The sequence below is a fragment of the Elgaria multicarinata genome, chromosome 5 (genome assembly GCF_023053635.1).
Source record: "Elgaria multicarinata webbii isolate HBS135686 ecotype San Diego chromosome 5, rElgMul1.1.pri, whole genome shotgun sequence".
Classification (NCBI taxonomy): domain Eukaryota; kingdom Metazoa; phylum Chordata; class Lepidosauria; order Squamata; family Anguidae; genus Elgaria; species Elgaria multicarinata.
In genome coordinates, this window is record NC_086175.1 from 65231186 (window position 1) to 65249820 (window position 18635).

The following is an 18635-nucleotide window of genomic DNA, read 5'->3' on the forward strand; positions in this document are numbered from 1 at the left end:
AAGGATAAGCATTTTTATTTTTAGGTTTACATGCATATTATTTCAGAATGTTGGAGATACTTAATGCTGCTCTAGGGGGAAATACATGGTCCCTGGGAGGATGTCCCAGTGGCCATCGGGTATCACAGACGTCGCTTTCTGCAGTGATGCTGCGGTGGTGATGGAGTATCTGCCTCTGATGGTCCTCTTGTTGCAGCAGCAGAATCCTCCTGCGCCTCAAGGCAGGTGATACTTTCATTTCAATTAATGAATTTACTATTAATTAATATGAATGAATTTTAAGAATTTACTAATATTCAAGACACAGAGAATTTTGAAATATATGGATGCAGGAGGAACTGAAATGGTTTCTTTCATCCATCTATGTCCAGGGGTTTGATTGCTTAGCTTTTAAAAGACTAGATTTGCACCCCTGTGTATTCAACCATGTTAGTGCTCATCTTTAACAAGTATATGGCAGACAGCTACAACGTCATCTTCTTTATGCTGGGAATAGCTATACTTTTTGAATTTGGCCAGTGCAGAGCAATGAGAATTTTGTTTCAGTTTATTATTGATAAGAATTTATCAAAATTCACCAATGGCTTTTTATTTAGGACAAAAATAACTTGAGATTATAAAAACCGAATGCAGGAGGGTATAAATCTGACAGATCTGTCCGTCCCTACCGCTGCTATTGGTCCTCCACCATTGGTCCTCCAACAGAAATAGGGGCTAAAATGGGATGGTATATAAAGGGAATCCCTACAGGATCCAAAGCTCTTGTCATTCCCCCAACATGTCCCCCAAAAGTATAGCATTACTGAAAATGATATTTTCCCTGATTGCAGATAATTGCGGGGGGGGGGGGGGAGAGAATGAAAGAGTTAATCCCCACCACACCTTCTGCCTTTGTTGACGTGAGCTGGAATTAATGGTTTGGGCTGTAAGAAGACAGGGAGGGGAGAGGTAAGGCTGTGAATCCACAATCTTCTCAGCCTCCATCCCTATCCAGGGCCAGGTAGATGAGCTAGAGGCCCATCTATCTCAAAATAGATGGGACTCTAGCCCATAAAAGCCTCTGTCGCTCCTCTGGCCCTGCCTAGCTCTTCCCAGCAGGGCTTAGGACAGATGGAGGGCTCCAAGATAATAAAGGAAGCAAAATTATATTAATACTTTAAATCAATAGTTTTACCTCAACTTTTGACAGTCCTAAAGCTGCAACTGCAACTCGAACACTGCTGCTCTCAAGTGTCCCTGTGACCTTTCTTCGCTCGTACTCCAAAGCAGACATCTGCTGCTGTGCTGCAATAGCCAGAGCCTTCTCCCTAGCTGCATTGATTAGGGGGATCTTCAGCTTTTCTTTAAGTTTATCGCTAAGACAACATTTCAGACAAAGAACTGGCTGCATTTCGTTCTGACCTGTAATAAACAAAGCTATTTGTCTTCTGTGTTTACATCTTCCTGAAACATTTCTTTCAAAATTCAAAAAGAAAAAGGTAAAGATTCACTGAAGCGATAATGTCATATCACAAATTCTAACCTTGCATTGCTCTGATTAAAAACCTGCACCCAATTAAAATTTGGCATAATTCACAACTAAAAATCCACAGATGCCACCTTGGTACAGTAGCTCCAATTACTACTGTTTCCCAAGCATAAGGAACTGAGGCTGAAGCCCAGTGGTAGAGAAAGCAGACAAGATAGGTCTCTGGTTTACATGACTGCCATAGCTTGAACAAGCATATGCCAGGCGCTATTTGCCTAATTACCCACCCAGGAACCATAGGCATGTGCAAGGGGTGTCTCAAGCAATGAGCACTGAATTGAGGGGGGCATTGAGTAGGGATCCAAGGAGGATCCAGATGAAGTGGGAACAGTCCTCCAGCTGCTCCACTGCCCTTACCCCCGACAGCGTGCCATCACTCCTAGCAGCAGAAGTGCTTTGTTGGGAGCCTCTCTGCCAAGAGCCGCACTTCAAAGAAGCCAGAAGGAGGGGCCTCGAAGGCTAATATCACCTCATAAGCCCCTCTTCCGGCCAATGCTGGGGCTTGAGGAGTGTTTCCTCACATACACCCCATCAACTGCAACAACCCTCCCACAAGTAGGGCAAGCCAAATGCAGAGTAGGGCATCTGTGTCTACAGTGTTTAATAAATAAATGAACAAAAATAATGTCCTTTATTGTTAAGGATTAAATAAATGGCTACCTTTAAACAAAAATCCCTTAGTGCACACCCTACTGAAATGTGCGACGCACGCCTATGCCACGAACCACTTGTCATGTCATCCAAATGCAGATGGCATAGCTTGTTTGAGGGGGAAACAATCCACAAATAACTCTTGGCCTGTTGGGTTTTATGGGGGTTTGTTTCCCCCTCAAAAAAGACACGCAGCCTGGGTCAGGCAACATGACAAGTTGCACCCAGTCAGATAATTAGGGAAGCCACTGTGGCTTGTTTAAGCTGCTGTGATCATGCGAACTGGGACAGGAAGAAAAACTAAACACAGCCCAAGGGCTAATACTGCAAATGTATTGCCAACAGGACTCCTGAGCTTTTAACAACTAAAATGAAGCTTTCCACAGAATGGAAATAAAGAGAAAGGGAAAAATCTTAATTTGCTAAATTCTTAATGTCACACAGCTGCTAAAAGTACAGGAATCCTGCTAGAAAAATAGTTGGTGAACTGAATTCCCACTTCTATTATACACTGCCACTATGGAGAAGAACACTGCATTGAGCTAACTAGATTTCAAACTATTAATTAAAACATGTAGTTTAAAGGAAAAGATGAATTACAATGATGGTAAAACTACACACGCATTTTTTGTTTTTGGGATTTCTTTTCCTTATTATTATTATTATTATTTATTTATTTATATAGCACCATCAATGTACATGGTGCTGTACAGATTACACAGTAAAATAGCAAGATCCTGCCGCATAGGCTTACAATCTAATAAAGTTGTAGTAAACAATAAGGCGGGAAAGAGAATGCAAACAGGCACAGGGAAGTGTAAACAGGCACCGGGTAGGGTGAAGCAACAGTATAGAGTCAGAACAAACTCAATATTTAAAAGCTATAGGGAAAAGAAAAGTTTTTAGCTGAGTTTTAAAAGCTGTTATTGAGTTTGTAGTTCTCAAGTGTTCTGGAAGAGCGTTCCAGGCGTAAGGGGCAGCAGAAGAAAAAGGACGAAGCCGAGTAAGGGAAGTAGAGGTCCTTGGGCAGGCGAGAAGCATGGCATCAGAGGAGCGGAGAGCACGAGCGGGGCAATAGTGTGAGATGAGAGAGGAGAGATAGACAGGAGCTAGACCGTGAAAAGCTTTGAAGGTCAACAGGAGAAGTTTATATTGGATTCTGGAGTGAATTGGAAGCCAATGAAGAGATTTCAGAAGTGGAGTGACATGGTCAGAGCGGCGGGCCAAGAAGATGATCTTAGCGGCAGAGTGGTGGACAGAGACCAGCGGACTGATGTGAGACGAAGGAAGGCCAGAGAGAAGAAGATTGCAGTAGTCCAACCAAGAGATAACCAGTGCGTGAACGAGAGTCTTGGCAGAAGAGACAGACAAAAATGGTCGAATCCTGGCAATATTATATAGGAAGAAACGACAGGATTTAGCTACTGCCTCGATATGAGGAATAAAGGAGAGCGAGGAATCAAATATAAAGCCAAGACTACGAGCTTCATTGACCGGAGTAAGCGTGACATCGTTGACAGTAAGAGAGAATGAGAGGTGAGGAGAAGGTTTAGGAGGAAAAACAAGCAGTTCAGTTTTTGCCATATTAAGTTTCAAACGACGATGAAGCAGCCAGGCTGAGATATCTGAAAGACATGCCGAGATACGATCGTGAACATCAGGAGAAAGTTCCGGAGATGAGAGTTATAATTGTGTATCATCGGCATACAGGTGATATTGGAGGCCATGAGATTGAATAAGCTTACCCAAGGGCAGCATGTATAAAGAAAACAACAACGGGCCAAGCACCGAGCCTTGCGGAACCCCTACTGAAAGGGGAAAAGAGGAGGATGAGGTGCCGTTAGCCGACACGCTGAAAGAGCGACCCTCTAGATAGGAGGCGAACCAGTTATAGACAGAGCCACAGAGTCCAAGGTCATGGAGGGAATCTAAGAGAAGATCGTGATCAACCGTGTCAAAGGCTGCAGTTAGATCAAGGAGAATAAGAACGGAATAATGGCCTTTAGACTTGGCAGTAAGAAGATCATTGTTGATCTTGGTAAGGGCTGTTTCAGTGGAATGCGAAGGACGGAATCCAGATTGAAAGGGATCCAGAGCAGAGTTACTAGAGAGAAAGTCAAGACAACGAGAGTAGGCCACACGTTCCAGGATCTTTGAGACAAGAAGCAACAGAGAGACAGGTCGGTAGTTAGACAGAGATAGTCGATCAAAAGTGGGTTTTTTGAGAATGGGAGAGACTGTAGCATGTTTAAAAGCAGAAGGAAATGAACCAGAGGACAGAGAAGAATTAATGATGTGAAGCAAGGACGGGAGGATAGCGGGGATAAGATTAATAAAGACGCCTTTGAAACTGTAATGATAAAAAAAAAGATCTTAATTTTCATTCCTTTATAGTAAGCATTTCTTTTTCTATTTTTTACTTGCCAAAAGTAAATCAGAGTTCTCATACGTAACTTCCACAAGCCATGAAATTTTAAAAAAAATATATCTTAAGCTTAAATATATTATCAGGGAAGGAACATGAGGGCATGGGTGGTGATTCATGAATGGTGTAAACAGATCTAGTGTCCAATGTATATGTGCAGTCAAAAAACTCATTTCCAGGGTTACAGCTCAAATTGCCGGTTTTATTCAGAAGCACAGCATAAGTACAAATCCTGAGCAAGTAAAACTGAATGCAATTAAACAGAGATGAGTCAAGTGAACTGCTAAGAAGCTTTACACGTCCTATTGCCAATGCTGTATATCACTGACCCAATGGTACTAAACAACTGTAGCTATATTTCTCTTTGATACTATCACGTCAGTGGGTGCCCTGTTTTGGAGAAGACTGGGGTACGTTGTCTCTACAAGCATCAATTTCTTGCTGACAGGGCTGTTTGGCTCTCATTAAATGGACATGCAGGAGTATGGTTGAATCACAACCCATGAAAGAAAGGTCACTTGTGCAGTAACTGTAGCTCTTTCAAAGTAATTTGCTAGTATGGATCCATGCAATGTGAATGAAGGCTATACAAGCCATTATCTTCAAGAATTACAATTACTGATAAGTAACCTTTCCTTCTCCTTTGACTATCACCTGTAAGGATTGCCAGCTTGTGGTCATTATCAACCAGCAATAAATTCTGATGGCAGCAGAGCTAGAGGATACTAATTGAACAAGGACTGCAAATTTGATTTTTGTAAGTGAAATTAAATAAATAATGCAGCATAAATATTAAAATGGCCCTTTACAAAAGATAAACAGCTTTTCGGGCCAGAAACATGTTTGTACCTTCAAGGGTATTTTATGTGGTTTTGATAAATGATCAGGACATAACAACATATATCAAATTTGAATACTTTTGATCCAGGAACATCACCTGGCACAGTGCCTGTACATGTAGAGCCATAACCACATGCTGAAAATATACAATGCTGAGACAACTCAGAAAGAATGATAACCAATAATGATTTATGGAGAATATGGAAAATTATCCTAGGTTATTTGTACCAGCAGAGAGCTGGCATGTGGCAGGAAAAGAATTATGTGAGCAATAAGTAATTTGTAATCTGAACAAAAATGTTTGACTACCATTTGAGGAACCAGAATATATATATATACTCTCTACTACAAAATACTTGGCTTCTTTCTATATTTATTACACCTGAAAGTTTAATGCATAGCAACAACATTTTTATTTCCCTTTCATTCTTCCACTCTACCTTCTAACATACTGCTAATGCACAGAACATTTGGGCTATCCATCGGAAGCAAGCCTGAAGGCAATGGTAAACCACATGTTCCCTCCACAAGGTACACAAATTCCCCAATCTGAAACACAAGAACATATGCATTTCAATTCTGAAAGCAATTCATGCAGAACAAATTAGAAATCTCCCAGCCTATAAACAAAAAAATCCATTATACTGAGGTTTGACTTATAATAATATTTCATGCACCTGAAAATCTTTATTTTAAAGCCTCTTAAATAAACCAAAGGGAGACATTAAGGAAAACATAAGAAAATGTTAGTAACTCAACTCTGTAAAAGAACAACAATAACAGTAATAATAACAAAAACTTGAGGAATCCCAGGTGCCCTACCAAGTTGTGTGGAACTCTTTCATTAATTTCATATATGGCATGAGGAGATTGACTCTGCACATATGGCTTGGGCGTTTAATGCCACAGCAAAGCCATGGGATAAACCAATGAAAAAAGCAGCTTTTGATTATTCAGCTATTAGCTTGGCCCCATTTGTTGAGGCACAGAATTGATATAGGCAGCAGCAACAGCATGGGGTTTTAAATTGATTTTGTTTAGCTGTTCTTAGCATTTTGCCAGTGTATGCATCAGCCTTGAGTAAAGTACTTCAAGGACAGATATATCAGTCAGTCAAGTATTATAGTTGTACCCATGGTTCATTCTTAATTAACAAAATCAAAAAAGTCAAACTAATGTTATTCTGATGTTTTACACACACACAAACAGAAATTAAGAATATCACCTACAATGGCAGCCCTTTCTGGAGTTCTAATCCTTGTAAAACTGAAGCAATATTTCTGACGTTATCAGGACATATACATTAAGTACTAGACTTAAGGAAAAAAATTATAAGATGATATATAGATGGTATATGTCTCTTTCAAAGTTAGCGAAAATGTACAGGGGTTGTTTGGGAGACTGTTGGAAATGTGAAGAACAAGAACCTTTTACCACATGTGGTGGACTTGTAAAAAAGCAAAAACTTACTGGGTTAAAATTCATTCATTAATGCAAAAAATTTTAAAGATAAATATACAAATGAAACCAGAAGCTTTTTTGCTTGGACTTATGGATGAGCTATTAAAAGAAAAAGGACTGTTATTTCAATATATGACAACAGCGGCAAGACTACTATATGCACAATACTGGGGGGGGGGGGGGGAGAGAAACAAGTTCCAACAATGGAAGAATGGCTTCTCAAGGTGTTGGAGTTGGCGGAGATGGCGAAGTTGACGGCGTTGGTCAGGTTAGGCTGACCACCTGTGGCCTGGATCCATGTCCAACTTTGATCCACCCGGCTTGGTCGGTGGTGGGTCCACTTTTAATGGCAGTGGTGAATGCATCTTTGATGGAGGCTAGGGTGCCCACCTGCCTAAAATTGGCTAGTGTGCAGCCGCTCCTTAAGAAATCAACTCTTGATCCATCGCTGCTGACAAACTACCGACCGGTCTCTAACCTTCCTTTTCTTGGTAAGGTGGTAGAGAAAGTGGTAATGGAGCAGGTTCAAGAGTTTTTTCATGACTCCGATTTTCTAGATCCTTTTCAGCGGCCTTCGACACAGTGGATCATTAATTGTTGATTAGACGGTTGAAGACCCAGGTGGGCCTGGAGGGTCTGGCTCTTGCCTGGTGCCAGTCCTACTTGGATGGAAGGGCTCAGGTGGTTACCATGGGCACCTGTACATCTACCCACACAGCCCTCCCCTGTGGAGTTCCACAGGGTTTCATCCTCTCACCTTTCATGTTCAATGTATATGTGAGGCTGCTGGCAGAGTTAATTAGAGCCCATGGGCTGAGGTACCATATTTATGCTGATGATATCCAGTTTTACATCTCGGTGGGGTCTGACCTTGGCGAGGCAGTTGCTACTCTGTCTTGGTGCCTGGCTGAGATCTGTAACTGGATGTCTAGGAGTAAACTAAAGCTTAACCCAGAGAAGACTTAGCTGATGGTGATTGGCCGAGGTCAGCAGCTGGCAGATTTGAGGCAGGAGCTCGTAGATCTGCCTATTTCAGGAATCCGACCAAGGATTGTGACTGAAGTGTGGGACCTGGATGTTGTTCTTGACAAGTCCCTAACTATGTCATCACAGGTGGGGGCCGTGGTTCGGAGTTGCTTTTATCAACTACATGTGCTCTGCCAAGTTCGCCCCTTTCTGTCAGAGGCTGATCTTACCACCGCAATCCAGGCCCTGGTTCTTTCCAGACTGGACTATTGCAACCTGTTGTATACAAGGCTTCCCTTGAAGCAAATCCAATGCCTACAAGCTGTACAAAATGCAGCAGCCAGGTTGGTTAAGGGGCTCCCAAAGTGGTCTTATATCACTTTGGTGCTTCAAGAGCTCCATTGGCTGCCAGTGGCTGCTACTGTGCACTACAAGGTCTTGTTGACCATGTATAAAGCCCTGCATTGCTTAGGTCCTGGATACCTGAGCACTCGCCTTTCTCCTGTGTCTCACCATTGGCAGACTCGCTCCCAGGAGCAGGGTGCCCTGATGGTCCCCCGCTACAAATTGGAATGTGCGGGGGCCAGGGCTTTTTCAGTAGCTGGCCCCCGGTTATGGAATAATGTGCCACTGGAGATTAGACAGGCTCCCACTCTCAATTGCATCAAATGCCTTTGTAAGGCATTTTTATTTTCACAAGAGTTTGGGGAGGGGGTGGTTTAAATTGGGGTTGAGGGCTTTTAATGGTTTGAGGGTGAGGGTTTTAATGGAATTGTCTTAATGTGGGTTGAAGGTTTTAATGGAATTCTTTTATATGTTATTGTAAAGAGCCTCGATGCCAGAAATGGTAAGGCAGCGCTATAAAAATGCTTTAAATAAATAATAAATAAATAGTAAGAGAAAAATCAAAAACTTCATTTGCAATGGACTGGAGACCTTTGATAGAGTATATACAAGAATTGCAAAAGAATGATTTGTTTGTATGTGGATTCTATATCTAATTTGTGTTTATCTGTGGTTTTTGTTTTCTTTTTTTATGTTTATGCAATTCTGAGCTGGCTATATAGTAATAATTGACAGTCACCGTCTGATGCGAAGTCTTCTTCAAATGGTGTATAGCCTTACATATATGTGTGTTTTTTATTGGATGTGATAGGTGTGAAGTTGCGTAATCTGTATTGTTTCCCCTTCCCTTATGAGTTTTGCTTTTGTAGAAAATAATAAAAGTATTAAAAGATTAAAAAAGAGGACAATCTTGTACCACTCATTAACTTTGAAATGAAGATCCCATTTAATAGAACCCAATAATTTATGGTTCTACCTTTAGACAATCTTGACACCAAATTATGCAAGAGATAGTAGTGCCATTTTCTCCTCCTCAGAATGTTTATTCTTGCAGCAAAAATAAGGGTTTTTTTTCAAAACGAACTGCTTAATATGGAAACCAATCTTATAAAATAATAATCTCATAGATGTACTACTTCCTTTGCTGAAAAATACAAAACTGCCCAGAGAGCTTCGGCTATTGGGGGATATAAAAATGTAGGATTTCAGCCTTATATTCATAATTTTAAAAGACTACAATGTAACTGTAAGTACAGTGTACAAATGTACAGTGTATGGGAATTGACCAACGTGATTTTATTATGCCAGTTCTTTTCCGGCGGCACTGGCTGCCAGGCCATGTTCGGGCCTGATTCAAAGTGCTGATATTGACATTCAAAGCCCTAAACAGCATGGGGTCAGGTTATGTGAAGGACTGTCTTCTCCATATGTATCTGCCCAGACCCTAAGATCATCTTCAGCAGTCCTTCTCCGGGAGCTCTGCCAAAGAAAGTGACACAGGTGGCTACCAGGAGGAGGGCCTTTTCTGCTGTGGTACCCCGGATGTGGAATGAGCTTCCTAGAGAAGTTTGTCAGGCATCTACATTGTACTCTTTCCAGCAACAGCCTTTTAATTTTCCCAGGCATTATCGTACTCTAGTCTTTTAGCTGCATTGTTTTAAATCTGCTATTGTATTTTAAATCGCTGCACTGCTGCTAGGTTTTATTCTGGTTATACTTTTATGCTGTAGTTTTAAGCTATTGTATTTTATGCCGTGTTTTAATTTTTGTGAATCACCCAGAGAGCTTTAGCTATTGAGCAGTATGGAAACCAAATAAATAAATAAATATAAGTTCAATGCAGTTAGTCTTGACATCATTATTCCTCTTTAAATCGGTTAAAATGAACTGATGTTGCAGCACAATAACGGATTTAATCCACTTCAGGGTATGACCAAAATAAAATGTATTTACCTGTTCATTCACAAAAATTATAGCACAATAACGTTTCCCCATGTTAAAAGGAAGATAGTGAAGGCTGAGGGTTGTAGTACTCTCTCTGTTCAGGAATACTATATTCACTGGGCTGAAGAATTCTTGTAGATAGCGGGATTCATTAGCTGCAGAACATAATTTAGTATAAAATATAAAAACTGGTAAATACACCTGCTTCAATAAAGAAACTTTGCAAACTATAATCCTAAAACTGCAAATAAATAATATATTAGCTTCTAATGCCTAAAATCAGAATGAAACTGGATTCCTGCTATAAGGAAGTTACATAACTGAAAAATGTGAATTAATGTTTTCATTTTTATCACCTCCAAAAAGCAGGACAATTTTGAATAAGGCACTTTCTAAAAGGGGCCAAACTACACATTGGGTTGTATCTAGATTTAAGTTCTGCTTAGAGTAATCCCACTGAAATCAATAGGACAAGTTAGTCATGACCTTTAAGTTTCATTGATTTCATTCAGTCTATGTTAAACGTGGCTAAAAATGGATCCAACCCATTAGTTCTGTGACTGGATCTCCTGACACATTTTTCTTCTTCTGAAAAACTCCTGCAAAGGGGGAGGGGGATTTGGATCACAGCAGCAGGGTGGGAACAGGGAAGGTTAACCATTTCCCTCTGGGCCATTCTGTCATGGAAATCACCATGGCTCCCACAGTTGCCAATATGGGCACTGGGAAATTTGCGTTAGGGTTCTGGTGCAGGGGATATAGTCCAGGGAACCACACAAACAATTTAATCTACACAGTGAAACTTCTTCCGTGTCCAGAGAAACGTTATTCCGTGTCCAAAGTGCAAGACATGGATTAACAGGCTCAAGTTAAAGGAAGCCAGATTCCAGCTGGACATCAGGAAAAACTTCCTGACTGTTAGAGCAGTACGACAATGGAATCAGTTGCCTGGTGAGGTTGTGGGCTCTCCCACACTAGAGGCCTTCAAGAAGCAGCTGGACAACCATCTGTCAGGGATGCTTTAGGGTGGATTCCTGCATTGAGCAGGGGGTTAGACTCGATGGCCTTGTAGGCCCCTTCCAACTCTGCTATTCTATGATTCTATGATTCTTCCCCCAAAGCAGACCTCTGCACTATGGTTAAGTTTAAAAAACAGTTTACAGCAGCGCAAGAGTAGGAGTCGAGAGTATTATTTCAGTGGTGGAAAAAAAAATCCTTTGGATGCATGGAAAGTCTTGAAAATATATAATAATACAATTTGTCTCCACTGTGAGATATTTAAACCAATGTATCTGTGAAGTGTTCAGCTGCCCAATGAATCACTAAGGAATGGGGACTATAATAATGGGCCAAGATCCATAACCTGATTGGGTAGAGGAGGCTCCTGCTTAATTATCTGTAAAATTAATCTTAAAGGGCAGCATCCAATGCAACATGCGCGCTAACATTAATTAGGTTGCCTTAGTGCTTGTGCGACAAGTTTCACATTGGATATTGCCTCTACTGGAATGCATTTTAAGAAAGAAAGCACGACAGGGTTGAAGACATGGGAAGACAGGACTTGAAGTCTATTGTGCTTTCCCTTTTGCTCCCTCCCCGCCCCCGCTTTCTACACCGATGCATTGCAACCCCTATGCTAGAAGTGCTTCAGACTGTAATCCAATACTTGCCTACTTGAGAGAAAGTCCCATTGATCTTAATGAGACTTACTTCTGAGTACACACGCAGTTGAGTTGTTCATGCTAACATACACAAGTGCACTATAAGCCATAATACCAATCAATCAATATGAATGCATTTAGTGATTAAAAAGGATAATTCACACAAGTTTCACATGTACTCTAGAGAAATAATAAAGTAAATTGTGAGTCCATGCAGAAACACATGATTGTCAAAAGTGCATACCAGTGCTTGAATTGTCCCCTTGACTGTGAAATCCATGTCCATCTATCACGTCATGTGTATTCTTCAAGATGTCAGTTTCAGAACTAATTAAAAAAAAGAGCTGATGTGTTTAAATGACTTGCAATTTAAATCTTTTTGCATTGGTCTTTTACTGTAGTGGTACCCAGATTACCATTTTAAGAGCCATTTTGGGACATTATATAGACTCAGAACTGCACATGAGGAAATTAAGTGTAGCCAAATACAGGGTGTTTGATCATATTTTCCTTCAGATAAATACTGTATTTCCTCTAGATAAATACTTATGGGATATAATATAGTATATAATAATTCTTCTAAATAATGTTTATATTAAACAAATTGCTTTAAGAAACATATCAATAAGTACCATTAGAGGGCCATGTTAAACTCATCAGAAATTGTATCCAGTAGTTGTATCCCCTTCTTGTCCTTCCAGTTCCTGTAACCCCTTGCAAAGCTTCTCTGGAGGATGTGCTGGCCCTTCTGAACAGTGTGGGCCGTGTTGCTGAGCGATAATGGAGATGGAGGAAACACTCAAAGTGCCTCCACCCAATTTTGATCAGTTTGCTCCTCCACTACAATGTACCCAAGATACAACCCATGCTGTTCAGGAGGGCAACCTGTCATGTTTTTTTAAAAAACATCATCATCATCATCATCATCATCATCATCTCTGGCTCATACACCATCCTCACAAACCCTTGACAAGCCATGCCCTCATTATGTATCCAACTGGATTATAAAAGTTATCATATACCATAAGCCTAAAGGAGCCAGACCCTTCCAGTCCTCTCCAAGACAATGCAAATCTACTTTGAAGGAGAGGCTAATGTGTCAAGAGGCTAATGTGAGGCTGTTGGGATGGTACTGAGTAAGCACTCGCTCTAAGATAGTATAGGAAAAATAGTTTGACATGGGCTAAATAGTAATAGAGATGCACACCCCTAGGATCACCTTAGCATGCATGCCAACATTCAAGTGTCTAGGTTTTACAGTCTTGGTGCTATGGCACTGACAGATTCACATACACATACCATAGATAATATGGTCCTTACGTATATTAAATGGAATACCATATTCCTGGGCCTGCATATTTCTAAGACCTTTACAATTCATAGAATCATAACATCATAGAATAGCAGAGTTGGAAGGGGCCTACAAGGCCATCGAGACCAACCCCAATTAATTAATAGTCACTGGGAACAAAAAACAAATACAAATAAAAGTTTAAAGAAAAATTACAATTATCTGCAGATTAGCATATAATCGCCATTTTGAAATACAAACGGATACATTTTGGATATATTAATCAGTTATCATTTCTGAATGAAAAACACTTTCAAGCATTTTTGTTACAATTTTGCCCATGTTCAGTTCTTTTTTCCATATGTTTCTTAGCCTATGATATTCCTGAGCAATGTCTTATAAAAATGCCTCTACTTGATAATGTTTGTAGTTCAGTCCTTCTAGCCCCATGCTACATTTGCTTATCAGTCTCTTTATGCTACTAATCTTCTACTTGGTCCATTAAGACCTTTTAATCTCACCCCTTCGGGCTCCTTCACTCTCCTGATTTAACTTCCTAAATGATCTTGCATGGAATGTAGCAACGTTTGTAACAAATGTGAGGTAATTGATCTTGAGATCTGACCCTTAAACCTCCAGTAAATTGTTTTAATCTTAGACATTTGCCTGAATGTCTAAATTAGGTCACAACATCTAAGAATTTCTATTTCATTAACTGCTATAAATGAGTAACCTTGAATTTGAAACTGTCTCCTCATCTGCAATTCTTAAACCTATTTGGAGTCTCACAGGAATCCCCATAGCCAACATTCTATTCAGCCATTCTAAACTCTTTCAATTACAATTCCATATAGTTAACTTACTTATTTTAATTTGAAATTGTATATTCAAATCACTCCCTTGAGATTATTACTTGCTACTTCGTATTTAGCCCACCTGTTAATGAACTATCCTACTGGATAGTACTGGCTTAGTAGGACAAAATCTTTGGGGTATTTTATTTTCCTTTATGGCATTTATTTCTCTGTTTAATGACATATATGCCACCTAACTTCCATGTAAACTGACTAAAGAATATACCACAAACGTCAGAGTGCAACCATTGAGAGTTCTGTGCTTGATAGCCTGTATTCCCAATGTTCATATCTACTTCTACCTTAGGCCCAATCGACATGCGTGATTTAGTGAAGAGCCAGAGCACATCCGGGTTGTTCATGACACATGACGTCATCGCCACTCTGAAGCAACCATGCAGCTTCAGTCTCAAAAAGGTGCCTTTTTACAAAGTCCTTTTTGTGTGTCTTTTCTCCCTAAAAGCGGCTCCCACATGGTTCTGCTGCAGTGTGCCCTGAATTAAATCATGCATACTGGGTGTGCCTAGGGGTGTGTCTGTGACGATCCAGAAGGAGAGGTGGGTAATAAATAAATAAATACGATGATGATGATGATAATGTGACAAATCTTCAAATTTCACTGACTTCAGTTGCTTACTTGAGGGCTCATTACAATTAATATGGTAATTACACAGCAAACAGAAAACAAACTTACTACCCCTATAATTAAATTCCCCCAATTATAGAAAAGTCAGAAAATCAGACATTTGTATCTATTTCATAATAGCAGCCAGAAAATCAAATCATACATGAGATATGTGAGTTCACCCCTCACAAACTTTACACAGCTTAAAATGTGAGAAGGAAGGTGGATTTGCAGTAGCAATCAAGATGATATTTATGCTTGCAGATTCAAACTGCATTTACTAATAAGAGTGGGCACAATTAAGGCAATTTTAAGCACTTTTAAGACCCATTTATTATAAAGAGACCACATGCTCAACTGAATGCAATGGGATGCAGAGTGCTAAACTTTGTTTAGATCATTTGCAACATCCATAGATATTTTAATTCTGCCCCTGACTTTATAAGCTAGGTTTAAAGTTTAGTTATGTTTAAAACAGATTGCACACTGAACAGACCATTTATGTTTCTTTTTTAATTCTTGAAAAGTTGTTATAACTGTTTTCGTCAATAACTTGTGATAATAAGTAATTGAACCGCAATCCTATACACTCTTACCTGGGATTAAGCCTTGACAAATCTATTTATTTATTTATTTATTTATTTATTACATTTCTATACCGCCCAATAGCCGGAGCTCTCTGGGCGGTTCACATATGCATGTTGTACAACTAACTGACAAATAGTTTAGTTATACAGTGCAACAGTACATAAAGGATTAACACAACAATGAGATCAGTAAAAATGAAAAGTCTGCAAGTCTGTTAGTCAACACGCGAACAATCTGCAGAACATACAGGTCACACCAAGTTCTTACTTATTATCTCTCTAACTTGGTGGAACAAAATTACATTTTCTGTAATTAAACCTTGCAATCATTAAATTAGGTAATGTGAGGCTCAAACCAAGCTCTAACAACTGAAGCCAGAAAAGAGACATAGCCATTTTTTATTCTAATGGGGAAAAATCAAATAAACATCCATTTTGATTATAGATGCCAGAAAACCACATCAAGGAATTCAGAGTACAGCAGGGATACCAAGGGTGCTTCGAAGTGAGGGTTTTTATCATGTCATTGCCCTAGCTATTCAGGACATTTTATGGGGGTGGTTTCATCTTCCACTCTTAATCTTCCCATGTTTCCCCACCACTTTTTCCAGCTATTTTCTGTCCACAGACAATCCACTTGGGTGAAAAAGATGGAATGCCTTCTAAATGGTAATGCTAGGAGCCCTCCATCTGAAAGCACTCCTGGATATTTGTGCTCACCCTCCTCCCTCTCCCCCATTCTAGGAGGATTGCAAAAGCACATTTGGTGATCTTTCAATGAGATTTTTTGGGTCCCACCTGTTTCCTTGACTTGTTATTGACCAATAGGGATGACTTAGTGGATAAAGTGGCAGTTACGGGAACTCTGGGGGAAAGTGACCACGTCATACTTGAATTCTTGATTATGAAGGAGACAAAAGTCGAGCGTAGCCATACACGTACTCTGGATTTTAGGAAAGCTGATTTTAATAAACTCAGAACTATAATAAGTAAGGTCCTGTGGCAAGGGAGCCTAAAAAGAAAAGGAGTGCAGGATGGGTGGGAGTATCTAAAAAATGAAATTTTAAAGGCACAGTTACAAACAATTCCAACAAGGAGAAAAGATAGAAGACAACAGAGGAAACCAATGTGGCTCCACAAAAAGCTTATTGATGAACTGAAAACAAAAAGGGATACATATAGGAAGTGGAAGGAAGGCCAGGCTACAAAAGAAGAGTACAGACAAGTGGCGCAGAAGTGCCGAAATGGCGTCAGGAAGGCTAAAGCTGTGAATGAGCTGAGATTAGCGAGGGATGCTAAAAGCAATAAAAAGGCTTTCTTCAGATACGTGAGTAGTAAAAGACAGAGGAAAGAAATGGTGGTTCAACTGCTTAATGAGGATGGCAAATTGATAACAGACGACAAACAAAAGGCTGAAGTGCTCAATTCCTACTTTGCCTCGGTCTTCTCCCAAAAGCGGATCTATGACCCCCCTGGAAAAAGTGAAGCAGAAGTTGAGGGGGCAGGATTGCAGTTTGAGATTGATAAACAAATGGTCAAAGAACACCTAATTTCCTTGAATGAGTTCAAATCCCCAGGGCCCGATGAACTGCATCCAAGAGTAATGAAGGAGCTAGCGGAAGAACTCTCAGAACCTTTGTCTATTATCTTTGCAAAATCATGGAAGACGGGTGAGGTGCCGGACGACTGGAGGAGGGCTAACGTTGTCCCTATCTTCAAAAAGGGCAAAAAGGAGGAACCTGGGAACTACAGACCAGTCAGCCTGACATCCATCCCTGGGAAAATTCTGGAGCAGATTATAAAGAAGTCAATCTGTAAACACCTTGAAATCAATGCAGTGATTACTAGAAGCCAACATGGATTTGTCAGGAACAAATCCTGTCAGACTAATTTGATCTCATTTTTTGATAGGATAACCTCCCTTGTGGACTGTGGGAATGCTGTGGATGTCATATATCTTGACTTCAGCAAAGCTTTTGACAAAGTACCACATGACATTCTGATTAACAAACTAGCTAAAAGTGGGCTAGATGGAACAACTATTAGGTGGATCCACAGTTGGCTACAGAATCGGACTCAAAGAGTACTTATCAATGGAACCTTCTCAAACTGGGGAGAGGCAACGAGTGGGGTGCCGCAGGGCTCAGTCCTGGGCCCAGTGCTCTTCAACATTTTTATTAATGATTTGGACGAGGAGGTGCAGGGAACGCTGATCAAATTTGCAGATGACACCAAATTGGGTGGGATAGCTAATACCCTGGAAGACAGAAACAAACTTCAAAGTGATCTTGATAGGCTGGAGTGCTGGGCTGAAAACAACAGAATGAAATTTAATAGGGATAAATGCCAAGTTCTACATTTAGGGAATAGAAACCAAATGCACAGTTACAAGATGGGGGACACTTGGCTCAGCAATACTACAAATGAGAAAGATCTTGGAATTGTTGTAGATCACAAGCTGAATATGAGCCAACAGTGCGATATGGCTGCAAGAAAGGCAAATGCTATTTTGGGCTGCATTAATAGAAGTATAGCTTCCAAATCACGTGAGGTACTGGTTCCTCTCTATTCGGCCCTGGTTAGGCCTCATCTAGAGTATTGCGTCCAGTTCTGGGCTCCACAATTCAAGAAGGACGCAGACAAGCTGGAGCGTGTTCAGAAGAGGGCAACGAGGATGATCAGAGGTCTAGAAACAAAGCCCTATGAAGAGAGACTGAAAGAACTGGGCATGTTTAGCCTGGAGAAGAGAAGATTGAGGGGAGACATGATAGCACTCTTCAAATACTTAAAAGGTTGTCACACAGAGGAGGGCCAGGATCTCTTCTCGATTCTCCCAGAGTGCAGGACACGGAATAACGGGCTCAAGTTAAAGGAAGCCAGATTCCAGCTGGACATCAGGAAAAACTTCCTGACTGTTAGAGCAGTGCGACAGTGGAATCAGCTACCTAGGGAGGTTGTGGGCTCTCCCACACTAGAGGCATTCAAGAGGCAGCTGGACAACCATCTGTCAGGGATGCTTTAGGGTGGATTCCTGCATTGAGCAGGGGGTTGGACTCGATGGCCTTGTAGGCCCCTTCCAACTCTGCTATTCTATGATTCTATGATTCTATGATTCAAACAGCTATCAGAGACGACGACGACAACAACAACAACAACAACAACAACAACAACAACAATACTCCGTACAATTTGATAGTGTCTTTCTGCATGTCTTCCCATCATTGCTAATGGGTAGTAAACATGGACAGTTATTCTTAATGGCTGGTAAACATGGACACTTATTCTAATGAAAGGGACAGTTACACAACACACAGCAAGAATTATTAATATTAAAATGTATCTCAAGGAATTATGCTGGGTCATTACAACTCTAGACTAAGTTTAATTTATATGAAATTATATTACGTTTTATTTTTCCTTGTTGTATTTGACTGACTTGATCTAGCTTCTCAAGCTC

At 40.4% G+C, this 18635-nt stretch overlaps 1 protein-coding gene across 1 annotated transcript in view; it reads right to left on the reverse strand.

The window, feature by feature from the left end:
* Positions 1-18635, reverse strand: part of CFAP47 (cilia and flagella associated protein 47) — a 255076-nt gene that overhangs the window by 144758 nt on the left and 91683 nt on the right. The window contains exons 41-44 of the mRNA XM_063127690.1: positions 12066-12148; positions 10170-10315; positions 5885-5993; positions 1175-1401 (exon numbers count right to left, since the gene is read on the reverse strand). Of these exons, the coding sequence (XP_062983760.1) occupies positions 1175-1401; positions 5885-5993; positions 10170-10315; positions 12066-12148 (565 nt within the window). The remainder of the gene's footprint in view (positions 1-1174; positions 1402-5884; positions 5994-10169; positions 10316-12065; positions 12149-18635) is intronic.